At 40.1% G+C, this 18,505-nt stretch overlaps 1 protein-coding gene across 10 annotated transcripts in view; it reads right to left on the bottom strand.

The window, feature by feature from the left end:
• NBEA (neurobeachin) overlaps positions 1-17,931 on the bottom strand; it is a 499,996-nt gene extending 482,065 nt beyond the window's left edge. For 4 of the 10 annotated variants that reach the window (XM_061345303.1, XM_061345351.1, XM_061345322.1 and 1 more), the window contains exon 1: positions 16,968-17,929. In XM_061345303.1, the coding sequence (XP_061201287.1) occupies positions 16,968-17,249 (282 nt within the window). In that variant the 5' untranslated portion in view covers positions 17,250-17,929. Of the gene's footprint in view, positions 1-16,967 lie in introns of all 10 variants that reach the window. The other 6 variants (XM_061345380.1, XM_061345332.1, XM_061345312.1 and 3 more) reach the window with 5 other exon arrangements.
• Positions 17,932-18,505: the final 574 nt, after the last annotated feature.

Raw genomic sequence — 18,505 nt, 5'->3', positions numbered from 1 at the left:
CTGCAAGAATAAGAACAGCTTTGATGTTCCATGAAAGTTTAAGGACAGAAAAATTTAACCTGTTTCCTCAGAATAAGACTATGGTAGCCTACTTTCATTCCAGAAGTAATGATTCTCACTTTGAAGAATTATTTAAAATAAGCATTTTGAAAAATAATTACTATAATTTTAGCTACAGATAAGCTGTAATAGTGAAGCTATGGAAGCTGAAAGGAGAACATGTATAAATCTAACTGAATGGGTCCTACCAAGAAAAATAACAAAAAATACCAGACAGAAAGCCTACAGCAGATACTTGGCTTCTGTTTCCTTCACTAACAGTATCTACCCAGTACTCCACAACTACAGTCACTGAAATACATCTTCAATACTTGTTCTCTATGACAATTCAATTTTTACTTAATTTTAAAGTAAAGCTATAACCCATAGCTTGACATCACTTATGACAAGGATTACAGTGAACTTTACTATTGTAGATCAAAAGGAGACTTTAAAAATGCAATTGTATTTAAATAGTGAAGATGACAGAATAAAGAGTGAACCTTTAAGCACACTAATTCAAATTTCCATTTTGAAGAAAGTAAAGCTCAATGAACTGAACAATGACAAAGAAATCACTGGGTAATAAACGCCTAAAACAACAAACCAAATAAACAGATATGTCCCTTTCATATCCAGTTTTATCAGCTTGCTTAGAGCAGGTGTGGAGTTTTTTACTTTTTTTTTTTACTGTAAACAGCTCTGTAGACCTCCTTCATCTCAAAGGAGCAAATTTTATTCACCCATAAATAAGGTGTCACTAACACAAATAACCAAGAAGAGCCACAAGGCCACACTCTTCTTGAGGACAAGGTCCAATAAAGCCATGTTTCTTAAACAAGCAAGCTTTAATATTTTTTAAAGGAAAGTAAAACCAGACCTTTTTATGCATGTTGGAAAAAAATGCACAGTATTTGGAAGGCATCAGAGCTTTACATCTGTATGTGTTCCATTATATCCTCCCCCCAAAACCTACACTTGAATACATGTTTTCTCAGTTGTGCCTACTACTAATAAGAGGCCTTCCATTCTAAATTATTCTGTGAGTCATGATTTAACATCCTGCAACTGATCCAAGCTTTGGGGGTTTTTTGAAGGTTTTTGTTCGTTTGGGGTTTTTTTGTTTGGTTACTTTTTTTGTTTGGGGTTTTTTTTACGGATATCAACCAACTTTCAGGGTTCACCTTTAAAGCTTCAGAGTCCTGTGATTCAAAGCTGGATAACAACATCTACATTAACATATTTTTCATACTGCAGCAGTACCTCCAAATGCTTATATTTACATTTCTAATTCACTGATGCTTACTAGGCATTCCATTTTCTTTCATTTTTGCCATGAATTTTTAAACAGAAAAGATGATCCAAGCGAACAATGCGTGTGCAATTCAATGGAAGTTTGCAATTAAATGTGCCAGACATCTCTGAAAGTCTTAGCTGTTCCTGTGCAAGGAAAAGAAGGAATAGTTCTGCAATTTAAAAAGCACATAAAATTAAACAACGTTAATCTCACACAAAGAAAATCTTATGTAAATATCCATCACAAACTACGAAACACAGATTAAAAACATTCGAATGTTTCCAGGTAGACCACACACACACATACTGATTTCTGGCAGCCAACTAAAACAGAAAATACTATATGATAGTGATAAGAAGGAAGGAGTTCAAACATGGCCCAAATCCTTTCTTCTATGATAAAAAAAAAAAAAACCCACAAAAAAAGCCCCACACAAAAAACTTCCAGCCTTCCAGTTAAAAAAGAAAACTCACAGTAACAGTGCCATGGCACTATGATGCTTAACTAAAAACTAGCTGAGTGAATTGTGAACATAACCAGAACCAACATAATGAATAGGGACTTACTAAGTTAGTTTGTTACATTTAAATTGTAGCTTACCATTCAGTGACCATAACAAATAAATTACAGTTTTCTCCTGTACAAGAGTTGAATAGCAGTAGCTGTCTGATAGACTTGAAAGAGAAAACGCTTCATTTCCTCTTTAATACACACTTAATTATAACATTCCAAGCCAGGGCAAAACACCTCAATCACTACGTACTCTCCACAGGAACAGTTACAGTCATCTTTCAATTTAGTCAGAGACATAAAAAGCTCAATATAGCTATGAGATACATACAAATTCTACAAGACCTTTGGTATGAAAGCTAGGCATGCATTTTCAGTGGATGTGTCACATAAGGGACACTAGATAGTAGGAAATAATCCCTATGGGTATAAGTAAAAGCTACAGAGCATGAAACGTAAGCACTTTCATCCACATTGCACTGAAGTATAACGTGGGATTAGTGACACAAAAAGTTCAATACATACTTACTGGTAACACTGTCCACCAAGAAGTCCCTAAATATCTTCACAGGAAGCTGATTCCTCTCTGTCAAACAAGACTTTACACAGGTGGCAGTGGAGTTGCTAAAGAGCTGCTAGCCACAGCCAGTTCTTTTAACTAGTAAAAAATGGTAATGCACCAGGGCAGCCAGTATGCATAACTAAAACCCAAGTTCATCACTCAAAATTACTAATCATGTTTTCTTTTCATTTTGCATCACCACTGCAAATGTCAGCACAATAAAGCACAAATTTCAAAAGCTGAAAAAACAGCTCGTTCTTAAAATACATAGAAATTAATAGTAGTGTGCATTGATCAATTTCTATTAAACTAATTCTGTTTACAACTATAAAAATAGTTAACCCACATGTTGTACCTCCTTAAGAATTGCATTTCGAAATGTTTGCATCATTTAAGCAAAACCTATCTCAAACTGGTGGGTGGACCCTGCCTGGATGCCAGGTGCCCACCAAGCTGCTCAATCACTCTCCCTCCTCAGCAGAACAGGGGAGAGAAAATAGGACAAATAGCTCATGGGCTGAGGTAAGGGCAGGGAGAGATCACTCAGCAGGTAAAACAGTCTACACTTGGGGAAATTGATTTAATTTATTACCAATCAAATCAGAGTAGGATAATGAGAAATAAATCCAAATCCTAAAAACACCTCCTCCCAAACCCCTTCTTTCTTTCCAGGCTTAACTTCACTTTTGAATTCTCAACCTCCTACTCCCAGGGGAGCACCGGGATGCAGAATGGGGGTTGTAGTCAACTCATCACATGTTGTCTCTGCTGCTCCTTCCTCGTCAGGGGAGGACTCTTCACACTCTTGCACTGTCCAGCATGGGTCCCTTCCATGAGCTGCAGTCCTTCAGGAACAGGCTGCTCCAGCATGGATCCCCTGCAGGGTCACAAGTCCTGCCAGCAAATCCACTCCAGTGTGGGCTCCTCTCTCCAAGGTGCCACAGGTCTTACCAGGAGCCTGCTCCAGCATGGGCTGCCCACAGGGTCACAGCCTCCTTTGGGCATCCCCCTGCTCCAGTGTGGGGGCCTCCATGGGCTGCAGGTAATATCTGCTCCTCCATGGACCTCCATGGGCTGCAGGTAGGTATCTGCTCCACTGAGAACCTCCATACCCTGCAGGGGCATAGCCTGCCTCACCATGGACTGTACCACAGGCTACAGGAGAATCTCTGTTCTGGCACCTGGAGTACCTCCTGCCCCTCCTTCTGTAGACCTTGGTGTCTGTAGAGTTGTTGATCTCACATACTCTCACACCTCTCTCCAGCTGCAATTGCTCCTATGCAGTTAACTTTTCCCTTTTCTTAAATACATTATCCCAGAGGTGCTACCACTGTTGCTGATAGGCTCGGCCTTGGTCAGCAGTGAGTCTGTCTTGGAGCCAGCTGGAACTGTCTTTTTCAGACATGTGGGAAGCTTCTAGCAGTTTCTTCTGAAGCCACACCTCCCACCAAAACCCTGCCATGCAAAACGAATGTAGTCCTGGTCTCAGAGAGCATCTGTTCAGCTTCCCAAACCCCAACACCTTCAAAACCTGACCATTATCCCAGACACTGTCCCCACAAAGCAGCCTAATACAGTTTCTTCTGTGACATTTTACTCTCCAAAGATCAGTCTGATTACATAAATTAATTTTCCTTCACAGCTTATTTTGATGCTTACAGCAGTAAAAGACCAGGCAAGTCACGACACAAACCTGTTGACACAGAATGGTTACTCTTCATTTACAAATACTTGAGAAGAAATAAAAGTTGAAAAATAATTAAAAATATTACTAGGGAAACTCATCACAGATTAAGCAAGAAGCTACTTACCATAAGCAGTTCCAAAATGTATTAATAATTACTGCTAAATGCTACTTTTCTCAATAACTCTCTTGGCTGCATTAATTTTTAATAATGCCTCAGTAGCCATCCATTATAGTGTTTTAAAGATCTAATTTTGCTACACTAAGTATAGACTATTGAGTTGGATTTCAATTTTCTAAATAAATAGAAATGCCAAAGAGATTTTTTAAGTTGAGATTTGCTTTTAGACCACAAACAACTTCCTATCTCCCAGAAAATCTTCAGGATTTCTTAGCAGAATTTTTAATCAAAATTGACATTAGCTGCACTGTCAGCTGCAGCCTGTACCATGCCCTGCTTGTACTATTAAGTATGTGGTCTACTCAACAGCTCACACCCTACAAAATGCATACATACGTTAATTTTCAAACCCAAGATTTTTCAAAACACACAGCAAAAACATGCGTAGCCAGTTCAGATGTACTGGAAAGGCAAAAAGCCCAACCCTCACCCTCAAAAATGCCCCATACCCTCAGATGCCCTACTACCTGTAAGGGGCTGGGGGAAACAACACTTAAGACATTGTAGAATAAAAAGACATAACAGGATCACATACATAGCTCAGAAAACTGAATCCCTATGTTAGCAGGCTGGTGTGAGTTTTAGTTCATGTTGCTTGAACACCTTCCTTTCTGAAGAAGCCGTAAAATCTGCTGTAACTCCACAAAGAGCATATGAGAGGGGAATTTTAAAGTAATAATTTAAACAAGGCGCTCCTAAGATTTCTCTGACCTCCAGAACGGATTCAGATTGTATCAACGCTTCAAGCTTCTTATGGCTTTTCCTGCACATCTGGATAGTATCATGTTTTGGTACAAGGCATATTTAGGATTGATCTCGGCCAGAACAAAAAAAAACAAGAAACAACATTATATGTGCTGCTGTCTTTTCAGGGTGAAGTAAATTTTGGGTAAAACAGAGTTTGACTGACTTAAAGTAAGCTGAAAAGCAAATACAAAAATCAAAGCCACTGCAGAAGACCTCATTTACAAGTATTGCAGCTATTCTAATTTCAGTGAATAGGCTAGAACCACAAACCAAAGCTGTGACAAACCACCCAAGAGCTTAAATCTGGAGTATTTAAAAAAAAAAAAAAAAAGGGGGGGGGGGCGTGGTGGAGGAGGCACTTTCTATTTACACTCTGAAACCTCTTAACTGCTTTAAATTTAAAGAAGGATTTCTTACTTAAAAAATTAAACACTTAAAGCATTTTGAAGCCCACATGTGGGCTTAGATTCTGGTATTAACAGATGGTGATAATTCCCTCAGACACCTCAAAAATTAATAAAACATCACATAAACAGTCATTTCAAGGTCTCTGTAAATCCAGGCAGACACTGTATCACTGAGAGAAAAGAACCTGTTGTACTCTATATTCAACTCATACTGCTGGAGGTTTTCTAAATGTAAAGCTTTCAGTGGTATCATTTCTTAATAAATTTCACCTCAGCAAGTATTTTTTTTTTGTGCTTATACTTTCAAGAACAGACTCCGCTGCAGAAGTATCAGCTTTAACAAGTCCAAAAGGTACTCGCTCATATGGCTTAGCATCTTTCAGCTGAAACTTCTCCATTCCCCTTTCCCATTCTCATTTTGATTGTTGCCTATAGTTACACAAAATGTTCTTAAAACACATTTTACAAGTATTTGCTTTCAGAAACCCAACAGCTTGAGCTGTTTGGTTTTGTTGTTTTTTGTTTGGGTTTTTTGTGGTTTTTTTTTGGGGGGGGGGGTTAGTTGTGGGTTTTTTTTCAATTTTTGTTTTTCCCTTGTTATAAAAGTGTTTATAATAGTAATAAGGGAAATTACCATGGCTGTGAGAACTGGGAATTACCTGCTTCTGGATTTTAGGAAATATCTGTAACTGTCAACTTCTTCATTGAAGAATAATCCATTTTAAAGTCTGTATTAACTCCAATGGAGGACTACCTTTAAAATGTCAAATACTGCACTATATTAACTGTTAAAGACTGACTCCCTCTCAGTGACTAAGCCTACACATTGTTCCAGTCACATTTGTTATTATATAAGTTACCTTGCATTAATGATTTTCTTTGCATGAAACATGAACTCTAACAGTACTGTTACAGAATCATCTTTGCTCTATATTACAGTTTAAGTTACAAAGTTATAAGCACAGGAAATTCTATAGAACATTTAATCTGTAAATGTAAGACAACATACAAAGTCATGAATCTATTCTTTACAACAAACTCAATGCAGAACAACAGCTTTGGCTCTACACTGAGTATTATGTGGCTTGGGGTTTTTTCTCCTGATATAAAGCATCTGTAACTTTGAAAACTACGTTAACAGCTCTTCTAACTCAATTTCAATTCATGTTAATATGTTGAAGAACTTAGTATTTAATATACATTAACAGCCACACAGTTTCATTAATTCAACTTCATACTTTTTCAGCTGAATATCAAACGTAGCTACGTTTAGTATTTCTGAAGTCCAAGAAATAAAGCTTACCTGCAACCATAACTGTGATCTGCAGAACTGATACACACTCTTCAGGTTTGTGCATTTCATCCAAGGCTATCTACTAACTAACAAGCAGGCACAACAGATGAAAAGCAAACACTCACTGCTGTGGCTCACAAAGGTCTGTTTTCTTTCTTAGCTGCATGTGGTGCAAATTGTCCTTTGCTGGGTTAAGCATAGTAATATTGACTGAATTATTTATGGTAGATACTGCAACTCATACTGTCAGATGAGGCAAAGGGCTGCTATAATTAAAAGGCTTCCCAGACTCCACATCCAACTTTTTTGAAAGGAAGCACTATTATCTGCACAAGGAGAATAAAGATCTAAATGTGTGAATGATTAAGGTATTGGAACATCCGATATATAACGGCAGGCTGAAGACAGCTGGGATTGTTTAGCCCTAAGAAGAGGTTTGATGAGATCTCATAAATGTGTATGTATATTTGCAGGGGGTAGGGTGGGCAGGAAGCAGACAAGGAAGCCAGGTTTTTAGCAGCACCCAGCAACAAGGGTGAGTAACTCCAAGAAACTCCACTTATACCTATCTAGAAAGTTGATATGGGAGTCTCCATCCCCTGAAATATCCAAAACCCAGCCAGAGCAGACCCTGAGCAACTTGCTCTAGTTGACCTACTTTGAGTATGGATTTTTTACTAGAGACTTCCAGAGGCCCCTTTCATCCTCAACTGTTCTTCTACAGTTCTTTCGTAAACCAGCAGAATCACAGACATTTCAAAGTGTTCTGACAACAAATTTTCAGGTGGATACTGTAGTGTTAGTGCCAAAGAGAAGAATGAAGAGGCATGATCATTAACATGTTGTGGGTTTGTTTCTTTTTTTTTTTTTGGGGGGGGGGGGGGAATAAATAAAAAATATGTGTTGCCAAGCCCAGCACTCTTAAGATAGCAAAAGATGCAATGGTGCAATGGAGAACACAATATTTCCATGGAATTGAAAAGAATCTTTCACAAGATCTTTCAACTCACCTAAAAGCTGCATTAAAAAAAAACATACAAAACCCAGAAGTGTTCTTCAGGTCACTTGGAGGTATAAATGAAAAGACAGAAGGAAAAGCAAAGAAGATTTTGGATCTCCAGAAACTAAAAGGTGGGGCAAAGGCCCCACAAATCTTCAGGGGAAAAAAAAAGAATTAGAATAATGAAGTAGGTCCCACCTCCTGAGCATCTTGTTTGGAAGACTTTATTCAGTCCAATGCAGTCTTATACAAATGTTCCCATAAGTTTCACCCGTTCAACATACGAATATTAACAGACAAGTCGGTCACAGATCTGACTCAAAAATACCACACACCTTGCCATTTACCAAAACAGATAATGTATTTCACTGGAGTAACAGAAGGAAATAGACACTAATTTTGACAGCTTTATGTCAGCGAACTTCTTGCTTATGGAGGAATATGTTGAAGCAAACAATTCTACTGTACCTGCAAACACTAAGTTTACAGAGATGGCTTGCTCTCAATCTCAAAGAAAACAGAAAATCACCAGCCATGAAAGAATAACATATCACTCCATAAGGTTCTTTATCTCCTTCCTCCTTCCATAGCTTAGCATAGCCACAATGCAGCTTTCAGAGGCCCCTTGGTAAGTTTCATTCAAGATAAAAATTACAATTTGAAGAGGGGTGAAGCTCACTCTTCCAACAAAATTGGCTATTTCTTCTCATTTGAGGCAAAAGCCCTTGTCCTGTTCTCTCAAAATTCCAATTCCTGCAATTAAAAATCTACAACTAATGCCTTTCTGCAAAGATGCCAAATCCCCAAGTCCATTCTCCAGACCACTGGAAAGCTCATTCTCCCTGCACAATACCCCCAGATATACTAGTTCAGACTTGCATCACACAGATGCTACGCAACTGGAACTGACAAAACTCCGTAGCTGTTCTCATGCGCATGTACTATTGGAAGGGGCAGACAGCTTTACCATTCTGCTAGCTATAAAACAAATTCAATTTAAGCAAGAATGCTTCCCTGAATTCAGAGTAATCTTTTTTTTTTTTTTTCCTAGTTTTCTTTTTAACTGAAGGTTCTTCAACACAGGAAATTCTGTAGCTCAATTAAATCAATAAATATTTCTGGGATACAGTGAGCTATACAAAGTGTTGCTGTAGAGGAAGAGCAAACTGATCAGCCAGGCATGAGCAAGACAAGACAGGGCTTCACTTCATTCATTACCAGCTTGAATGTGTATTTTATGGTTACTAGTCTGTTTTAATGAAAGCTGTTTTCTGTAACTCTGTAGTAGGAAAGAGTCTTTGTTTCAACAGGTTTTTTCAATCTCCTTTGCGAATCAAAGGACACATTATTTCCAAGTTCATATTTGTATTTATAAACACTTAAAATATTTTTTTACAAAACAAAAGAGCAAAACCTAAAAAAACCCCACCCTATTTAATGAGTTTTCAAGCAGGCAATCAAAAGGCACTAAACGTTAGAAAATTTTACATAACTGGGTATTTGACACAAAATATGAAGACTTTAAAGCAAAAAAAAAAACTACCACTAAAAAAAAAAAAAAGTAAGATCATGTAAAACTGATTACAATGCCATATTGCTGGTATTGGAGTTGGTTTAGAAGGCTCTACTCAGAGAATTAGTATTTCCAGCCTTCTATCTACACTTTTTCAGTATTACAAAAGCATCAGGTTCCAAAAACCATAATATGAGTAACAATTTCACTTGTATCCTGCCCTATCTTACTTTCAGCTAATCCCAAACCCCAATACCTATTCCAAATAGTTAAACGCTTCCAACTGCAAACAAAAGGGCAGTGAAAGAAACGTAATTGTCCAAATATGGAAGACAAGCATTTGTAAGCTGTTGAATAGCATACGCAGTACTCACATTCATGCCGGCTCTCAGTGAATTGTTACGTTGCAACAATTTCACTGATGCAACCCTATTTTAAATTAAAGAAGGGCAGTCACGTTATAGGGTTGCATTGACGTAACTGAATCAACGTTACTAGTATAAATTTCAGTCACGCAGGAACTACTTAGACTTATTTACTGAACATTATTAGTTTCCCTGTACTTCAAAAGTAGAACAAACTCCAAACCACAAAAATTACCAGAATGCATATTTTAGCTGAGAGTCAGTAACTGACCAGAAGCTGAAGTGCTGCTCTACTTGAAGTCACAGATAATCTCTTAGAAATGAATGTCATTAACAATCTTTCTAAACTGAAAGTTATGAAACTCTAGTTCAAATAGCTGCAATCCATCATAATCTTATAGTTGAAACAGGTATTTCTATCAATAAGGAAGCAATATGTGATCCTCTACAAATAATCCTTCTTTTTTTAATTGTTCATTATCTTTATGCTGAGTATCACATACTGAATACTGTATCATTCATAGCACATTCAAGCCAAACTATTGCAAGACAGTGGGAGGCAGATCATCAAATTGAAAACTGATGTTTCAAAAGATCTGCTGCCTCTGATTATAAAAGCAAGTTCTAAATTTGGTTCAGACTGAAAGAAAGCTTGAGGGTTTTGTCTATGTAAGAATTAACAGAACTCCATGATCGGCTATTGCCAAAAATATGAGTGGTAATTAAGGATCAAATTCCACCATAAATAAAATAGAAATAAACAGAAATCCATCACGCAGAACTACACTGGCCCTTTGGTCACCAGGAACATACAAGATACCAACTAATGACGCAGCTACAATGATACTTTTCTGTGTGAAGTACTACAAAATGCTGTAGTAATGGGAGAGAGACACAAGTTGATTTGAAATGACAGATTTATCAAGACAGGCGAAGATGCAAAACCAAAAAAGTGTAGTACCAAGTAATAAACAGGTAAGAGACTGATTTAAAATAACTTGGAGAGCTTATTAAATTAGCACAACTGTGTTAATACTGTGCACAGTATTTATCAGAATAGAGAAGTCTCAGTTTTGGTACTAACCCAACACAGATTTCATTCCACTTTGACTCAATTCAGTATAGCATGAATGGAGGACCAATGCTTCAGCAGGAACTGAAAGATGATTATGCAGGTTTTAGGGTGTCAGGTTTTGTGTTGGGGTGGGAGGGGGAGTTGTGTATCTGGCTTGGGTTTTTTAAGGGTATAATATAGACAGTGATTCATACATTTGAAAAGTGTAAGTGGAGACACTGAAAAGCATTAACATAAAAGACAGGAGATGCACCACATCCTCCCAGACATAAACCTTGTGAATGTAATGAGCCATTTCCTTGACTTCTACTCTTTTGAGTACCCATCTGAGAGCTAAGGGGGGAGGGGTAGGGGAGAGAAGGAATAGAGTGAGAGAAAATATGGAGGAGAAAAAAAGATCAGTGAATAACGTAGTACACAGCTAAACGCTTAGTCTTGTAAACACCCAGTTTAAATGGGGAATCAGGTCACAATTCTGTAAAAATAGCATCTTGACAGTGAAAGGTGCTAACCCTTTGCTTGATGCAAAGGGATAAAACAGGTGGGAGGAAAGGCCAAATATCAGAGGTGTTTTATTAATACCAGTCTCAGAATTCTAATACTTCAGCATGACAAAAATAACAACAAAGCCTCTAGTTATTAATTTCCCTTATGATCCATAAGCTGCATCCTCTAAAGACAAGATGTAAAAGTAAGGACTACTCAGTGATATGCTGACCACGACAGATTAAATTTTAAATGTTAACACCTATAGAAATGTATCAATCCATCATACCAGAACCACAGCAGATTCCAAGCCCCCTGCTGAGATACCACTAGTGCTTCATGACTGATGCAAGGATTGAAAAATTTCCCACCCATAAATACTACTATCAAAGGTTAGATTTAAAAAGCCAAAAGAAATCAGCTATGCTAAAAGAAATTAAGCAAACATTCACTCACTCAAAGATTTTCCAAAACAAAACCTAAGCTGTCAATGGAAGTACCAGATAATGACAACAGCTACAAAACTCGTAAGTAGCTGCCCATGGATTTCTATTACAAGCTCACATTGGATACAGCTCTCTTCACTTAGCTCTGATAGTTTCTACAGCAACATCCAGACACAGCTCAGTATGGAGATGACAGAAGCAGGATAAAAAGGACCAGCAGGACAGACAGTAACTTGGACAAGGACTGTCACTTCCAGTTAAGTATTACCTAAAACAAAATTCAAACACACATAAAAACACAAACAAACAAACAAAAAAAACCAAAACAAAAACAATCCACACTTCAAAATTCCCCCCTCTATCAGCAGAGAAATATACCACAAAAATTTGAAGGCTTACTCCAAGAAAACAGAATGATTCTCAAGCCTGCAAAGCTAGTTCCACAAGAAAAACAGAAGTCATATGATGGAGGCTACAGTTCACGTGGCCCATGCTTTCTCAGAATACAACAGCATCCAATGAACAAAAGTGATTCTTCTTCCCTGCACAAGAGCAGAACTGTGCCCCAGGACGTTGCAGCAACCAAAACTATCAATAGATTCAAAGAATTCAGTATCAAAAGCCAACTTTGCCTTAAGACAACCCTCAACCAATCTGTGAAGAAAAGTACCACCAAAAGAAATAATCTTTATTACATATGCCTCTCTTTACATTTTTCCTTATGCTCACTACTACAGAAGCCTGTAGGGCAGAAGGATCTCTCACCTAATCCAACCCATTTGCTCTAAAGCTGCAGATGCCACTCCTACAAGTACACAAAGTGAACGAACGCTAAAAAAATGACTTACCTCATGTGATGGGTGACTAACACTGAAGTAGGATGGAACAGCCAAGAAAACGAGAAGAGCTAGGCAGAAGCGTGGGCTGAAGTCAACAAGAACAGCAAGAGACTTTTTGAACTATGCTGGTGTTTGACCTACTTCTTATAAGCACTCTCTAGCCTGACAAAACATATATAAAAGCCTTCCAGACTGCACAAGGAAAACCCTGGTCAGCTACACCTCTATCAGACTGAAATCTGTTCAAAGCTGTATCACATCATCTGTTCAAGATGCGTAGGCAAAACAAGCACCATGTGTTAGCACCAGTCACAATTTTTAAGTATCAGTTGCTGCCTGTTCACCTTTCTTATGCTGCACTGCTGTAGAATCAGCACTAAAAAACTCAGAATCAAAAATCTAGGAAATTCAAACTGAAATAGAGAAAGCTCTATAAGAGCTAAGAAACAATGCAATTCACATAGTCATGTTTGATGAAAGTTGTCCAGACAAGAGACAGTTCAGAAATATACAATGAAGGAAAAAGTCCGCAAACCATTAAATACTGAAAAAGCAGATAATTAAGGAGGCAAGGCACTAAAACTAATGAAAGAAAAGGCCATTTGAGATATATTGTACAAAAACTACTTAAAGCCACGTGTGGAAATTTTGCACTAGGAAATAAGTGAAACAAAAATACACTTCAAGTAGAATACAGGTGGACAGACTGACCCACTTTCACTGTAGTATCATACTGGCTGGAACACACACTGCAGAACTCTATTTTAAACATCAGACTAATACATAAGTACAAGAGGATATAAAGAAGGAACTATGGAGAATAACCACCAGCAAGCACATCTATCTTAACAGTAACAACATCCTTGACAGTACCCTAAGAAAACTAATAGAGCTGTTCAAAGGGAAAAGGCCTCCTCATTCATAGAAGCACAGAACTGATGTCAAAACATCCCCAAAGCAAAATCACTAAGAGCAATTAGAGGATTATGTTGCTTGTGAGTAAAGCCTTTTCTAGTTTGGTGCTTTGCTGTACACAAGGGTCAGTGAACACACATCTCAGGGACAGCATGCTGAACCTGAGAATTCATATTAACCCCATGGACCAAAATCAAAACAAGCACCACCACGGAAGAACGTATGTTGTACAATTAGGAGTCCCCTCTTACTTCCAGAAATGTAAGAAGAACACAATACACTAAAAATAATTTTAGAAAAGACTTCAGCTCATAGACTGTTAATATCTTCTGACTATGAATAGTATTAACAAGCGGATTTTTTTTTTTTAAGAATAACTGTAAGTAGTTCATGCATAGGGATTGCCTTATAAAGAGCTGAAACCCCCCTCCATTATGTCTACCACTGTACTACTAAATGAAAAATAACACAAGCAATACTAGAAACTCCACCAAGTGATACTCCATTAAACAAATTCACCAGTGTAACAGAACTTTGAACACATGGCAAATCTTGATGAAAAGCGTCACTAAAGAAAAGAAAAGCATCAAGAGAAACACCTTATCTCATAGACAGCATGGGCATGCCCAATAACAAAATACTGTCTGAGCTGAAAGTCAACTGTTAAAATTCGGCAAAGCAGAAAATCCAACAATGTATTAGACATGGAAAAAGATTTTCAGCACTGGATAAAACACACTTCATCACCTCACAGATACAATAAATCACTGTATCTGTCAGTATCAGTAGGTACTTCATGAAGTAAGTTTGAATTGCAGTAATAGAGACTACAGTGTGGGGTCACCAAAAAAAAACACATTCAAAGGTAAAAATTTTCCAAGAGAAACCCTTAAGAGAAAAATTTAACAGGAACTACAAATGACTAACTCCATGACAAGGGCAAGCCAAACCAAAGTTTTGTCTTGAACATTTTCTGCTTTCACACCAACGCAGGAAGAATGAATAGACTTGTTTAAGTTTCACGTAGAAGACAGCAGTAACATGAGATAAGTAAATTAAAAAAAGAAAAACTATCTCAATTGTTAGTTTCTGATTCTCTCCAATAATAAAAGAAGTCTCAGCTATGCAGAATTCCTATACTAAAAAGCTATCAGCAAATGACTTACAGAGATACTCAGTGTATAGGTTATATTTCTCTTTTGGGACTTAACATATCAACTGCCTTATCAAATTGAGATCAGCTCTTTAAGCACTCTGCACTCATTATCACACTTGCATCAGAAGTCATTCAGAAATAGTAAAGGCTGATGGGATAAAAAAAAAAAAAAACCCACACCAAAAAAACCTCAAGTGAAGTTCTCTCCATCCTCACTGAAACCCCAAAGAAGGCTTCTAAAATACAGAACTGCATTTTATTTAAAGTTGCTATTAAAATTCTTAATACAGAACGAAATAATGTTTTGTAGTTTAGGGATATGCCATCAGCTTTACTTTGCATCAGCCATATTCACTACACTTGTTTTCTATGCAAGTAAATTACATTTCAAATATACAAGCATAAGTTTGAGACATTCAGAGACCTGAGAAGATCAGCAGACACAATATAACCTCTCTCTGCTATGGGAATACTGACTACTGTGTATTAGAGTCCATCTGTTAAGTAATGACTGATCCAGAATGCATCGCTACTGCAGCAGACTCCCAAGCAGTTTCAATTCATACACGTCTCTCGACACTGAGAGCACTGTTAAACACTCTTGCATTTATTTTTAAATATAAGCATAGTTTTCAGCAATAGAAACTAATTAGTAGGTCGATCTGATACAGAAGCACTGTATGTCCTACACATAAATACAAAAAACACATTGTAACCTTACTCCCAAAGACAAGTCAATGTTAGTTCAGTTCTGATGCATTAGCAGCCAGAATTAAAATAAGCTTAAACATCAGTAAGAAGAATGAAAAAAGAAAAAAAACTGGAAAAGGATTAAGCATCTTTGTATCTGTCATGATCTATACAAAGCCAGTTAATAAAATAACTGGGTGTCATTCCCCTATTTTGAGTGCTACTTTTAAAGGAATAGGTAATAATCCAATAAAGTTATGATGACTTATACCACGCTTGTACAAAAATAATAAAATATATACAAATCATGTTTCTGTTAAGTGTCAAACAGCTTGTAGAGAGGAGTAGGAAATATACCAAATTACTGTTCTGACATGTTCACAAAACTACAGGGGCTTTAACCCTGTGTGTTCAGATAAATTATAAATATTAAAAACTATCTGACCAAATCACGTCCTTCCCTGCATGCTGCAGCTTTTCCATTCAGTCTGTGCTAGGTCAAATGCAAATAACTGTCAAACAGAAGAATACACCGTTTTAAAGTGTTTGAAACAAAATATATTCTTTATGTGACTTTGTATAGAAGCATTAAACTCATCTGAAACAAAGGCAGTTTCAATTAATTGCCATTCAGTTTTGAGCAGTCATTTTTCTATCCTATTTAGTATGCAAAAATTGAGGATACTTCATTGACTGAACTGCTTCAAAAGCTTTGCTGCAGCAAATCTTGCATTCAGGAACAGCACCAAATTGCACATAATTGAAAGTGATTCATTTTTAGATCCACTCCTTTGGCTTCTGTAGGTTCCTCAGGCTTTGGTGTAGGTAGCGCAAAAACATTAAGTCATACAGTCCTGCAGTAACTCTTTCACTCCGTGAATTGATCAGATGACTAAGGAGCTACATTTTAGCATCTTCTCCTTGATCAAAGCTATTTACCAGCATACAACAGTACTTTGCTATGCATAGACCTTAAAAAAAAAAATTAATTAACACCAGCACCTATTTTGCAGACAGGAATGTGTTTTGGAAAGCATGCGAGATCATTAAGACATGAGCAACCCAATTCAATACTGCAATACAACTAACTCTTTATTACAGATATTAAAGCATATTAAATCCTTGCAAAAATCTCCCTCCTCCCCCTTCCTCTACATAAAATACTGAACTAGGTCTGAGGTAACAGCATTGAACCCTTCACATTTCAGCCACTAAGAAAAGATACCAATTCGAGCTGCTTTTTTTTATTTAATGTTTTTCGATTAAAAACAGGTACTACATTCACACCAATCTTCTTCCAGTGAGGAAGCCATCATGTGAGAGGGCAGCATCCAGAACCCGAAACTGTGAATTATTTAATCTCCTTATTTTATTTACATTGTGAATTGCACACACTCCACTTCTGCAGGAGGTGGCCGAGAGAAGGCACTGGGATGGGGAAGAGTGGCCTGCCTATACTAGGTAGGGTCCTGCATGGAGTTAGGAAGCGCTGAGGGGGCTTCTGTCACACGCACGACGAGAAGAAGCGCAGGTCGCAGTATTAACGAGGGGAGAGAGGCACAAGAGGAGTTTGGGAAGGGGAGACGGTTGCAAAAGGGCCGTACGTGTAGGAAGGATGCTGGGGCTGGGAAAATGAAGGTCCCTTTCGGGCTGCCCAGGGGCGGGAGAAAGCAGCCCCAGGAGGAGGTGGGCTGCGCGGGCCAGTGGCCGTGGCCCTCTGCCCGCCGGGGCGTCACCGGGGTAGGGTGCCCGGCCGCTTACCAGGTTCAGCACCGTCTCCACGATGTCCCGGTTGCTGACCTCCCCGACCTGGATGAGTCCGATGAGAACGGCGAATTTCATCCGGATATTGCGGATCGGCACCGACGGGTTAATCATCCCCGCGGGGAGCACTACCGACCCAGAGCCCGACGCTCTCAGCTCCCCCATCACCGCGACGTTGCTGCCGCCGCCTCCGCCTCCTCCACCGCCACCGCCGGCCCCGACGGAGATGAGTCCCGCGGGCTGCGGGTCCGGCCCCGACACCAGCTTCTCGCTCGCCATTTACTTCCCGCCGTTACTGGCACCTGCCGCCGCCCCCGCCTCCCCGCCCGGCAGGGCCAAGCCACGCATCCACCGCAGTCGCACTCGGCGGGGCCGCAGAGAGCCGGCCCAAGGCTCAGGCACCGTCCCAAGAGCCGCTCCCCCGCACCGTTATAATGAGGGATTATTATGGGCGCTGATGCCCCGTTATCCGAAGGCTGCCCGGCCGGAGCCGCCTCCCCGCCGTGGGCAGGAAGAGCGGGCGCGGCCGAGCGCAGCGCGGCGTGACCCGGCTTAGACGAGCGGCGCGCGGAGCTGGCGGCGGCGCAAGCGATTGCTGCTGTTGTTGTGAAGCTGAAACCGCCGCCGCTCACGCCGCCATGTTGCCGCCCCCTGCCTGCGGTAGCCGCTAGGGCGCCTGCGCCGAGCCTGTCGGGAGGAGTGGCCGAGCCTGCCCCCCCCCGAGCCGGCCGGGAGACAGGTGAGCAGGTGTGAAGGGGTCGCTCTGACACCGCCGCGGCGTGAGGGGCAGCGTCAAAGCGAGGAGCCACCTCTTCCCTCCGGACTGCTGCGGGCCGGCGCCTACCCAACGGGGGGAGGTTACGCAACGCCGCCTGAAGGGGCAGGGGGGTGGTGCCAGCTCTCCCGCTTCGACGCGGGGCCGCTCCCCGGTGGAGGGCTCGGCTTCGCCCCGCAGACCCAGGGCGCCCCCTGCGGGAGGGGCGAGCTGCTGTGCTGGCCCTCGGACTACTCGGCACAGGGAAGTGCCGCTTCCTCGACACACCGCAGGGTCCCTTACCAAGCCTCTGTTAGGCCCCTCAGCCGGCTCAGTGCTCTCTGCCGTGACTCTCCCCCACTGGTCCCACGCTGCTGAGTGAGAAGTATCTGGATAGGAACCTTTTGGGGTGGGTTATTTTAGAAACTCCAGTCCTAGGAAGTGGTCATGTTTGAGTGAGGGTGTCAGGGGTTGTGCAAGAGCTTCTGAGCTGTGGTCCCCTTGGGGAGTGATAGGGGAAACCTGGGGATCTGCCAAATGAGAGCTCGTGTGCTGCTCGTTCGAGGTGAGAGATGTCTTTCCAGAGTTCTTGTTAACACCTGCACACCTCGTTGGTGGTGCTGATGGTACATAGAGAGGTGTCCAGTCAGCAGCAATTTTACCAAGCTCCTTGGTTTCAGTGATGACTCATGACAATAGCATTTTTCCAAGTCTCTCCAGTATTATATCAGAAACAGAGGTTTCTTGAGGAGGCTTGAGTTATTCAAATAGTCATTTGAAG

Source organism: Neopsephotus bourkii, unplaced genomic scaffold (assembly GCF_033783945.1).
Source record: "Neopsephotus bourkii isolate Nb327-2 ecotype Australia unplaced genomic scaffold, CSIRO-AGI_Nbou_v1 NB_38, whole genome shotgun sequence".
Lineage (NCBI taxonomy): Eukaryota > Metazoa > Chordata > Aves > Psittaciformes > Psittacidae > Neopsephotus > Neopsephotus bourkii.
The sequence above is the reverse complement of the archived record's forward strand: the minus strand, read 5'-3'. Positions and strand labels throughout refer to the sequence as shown.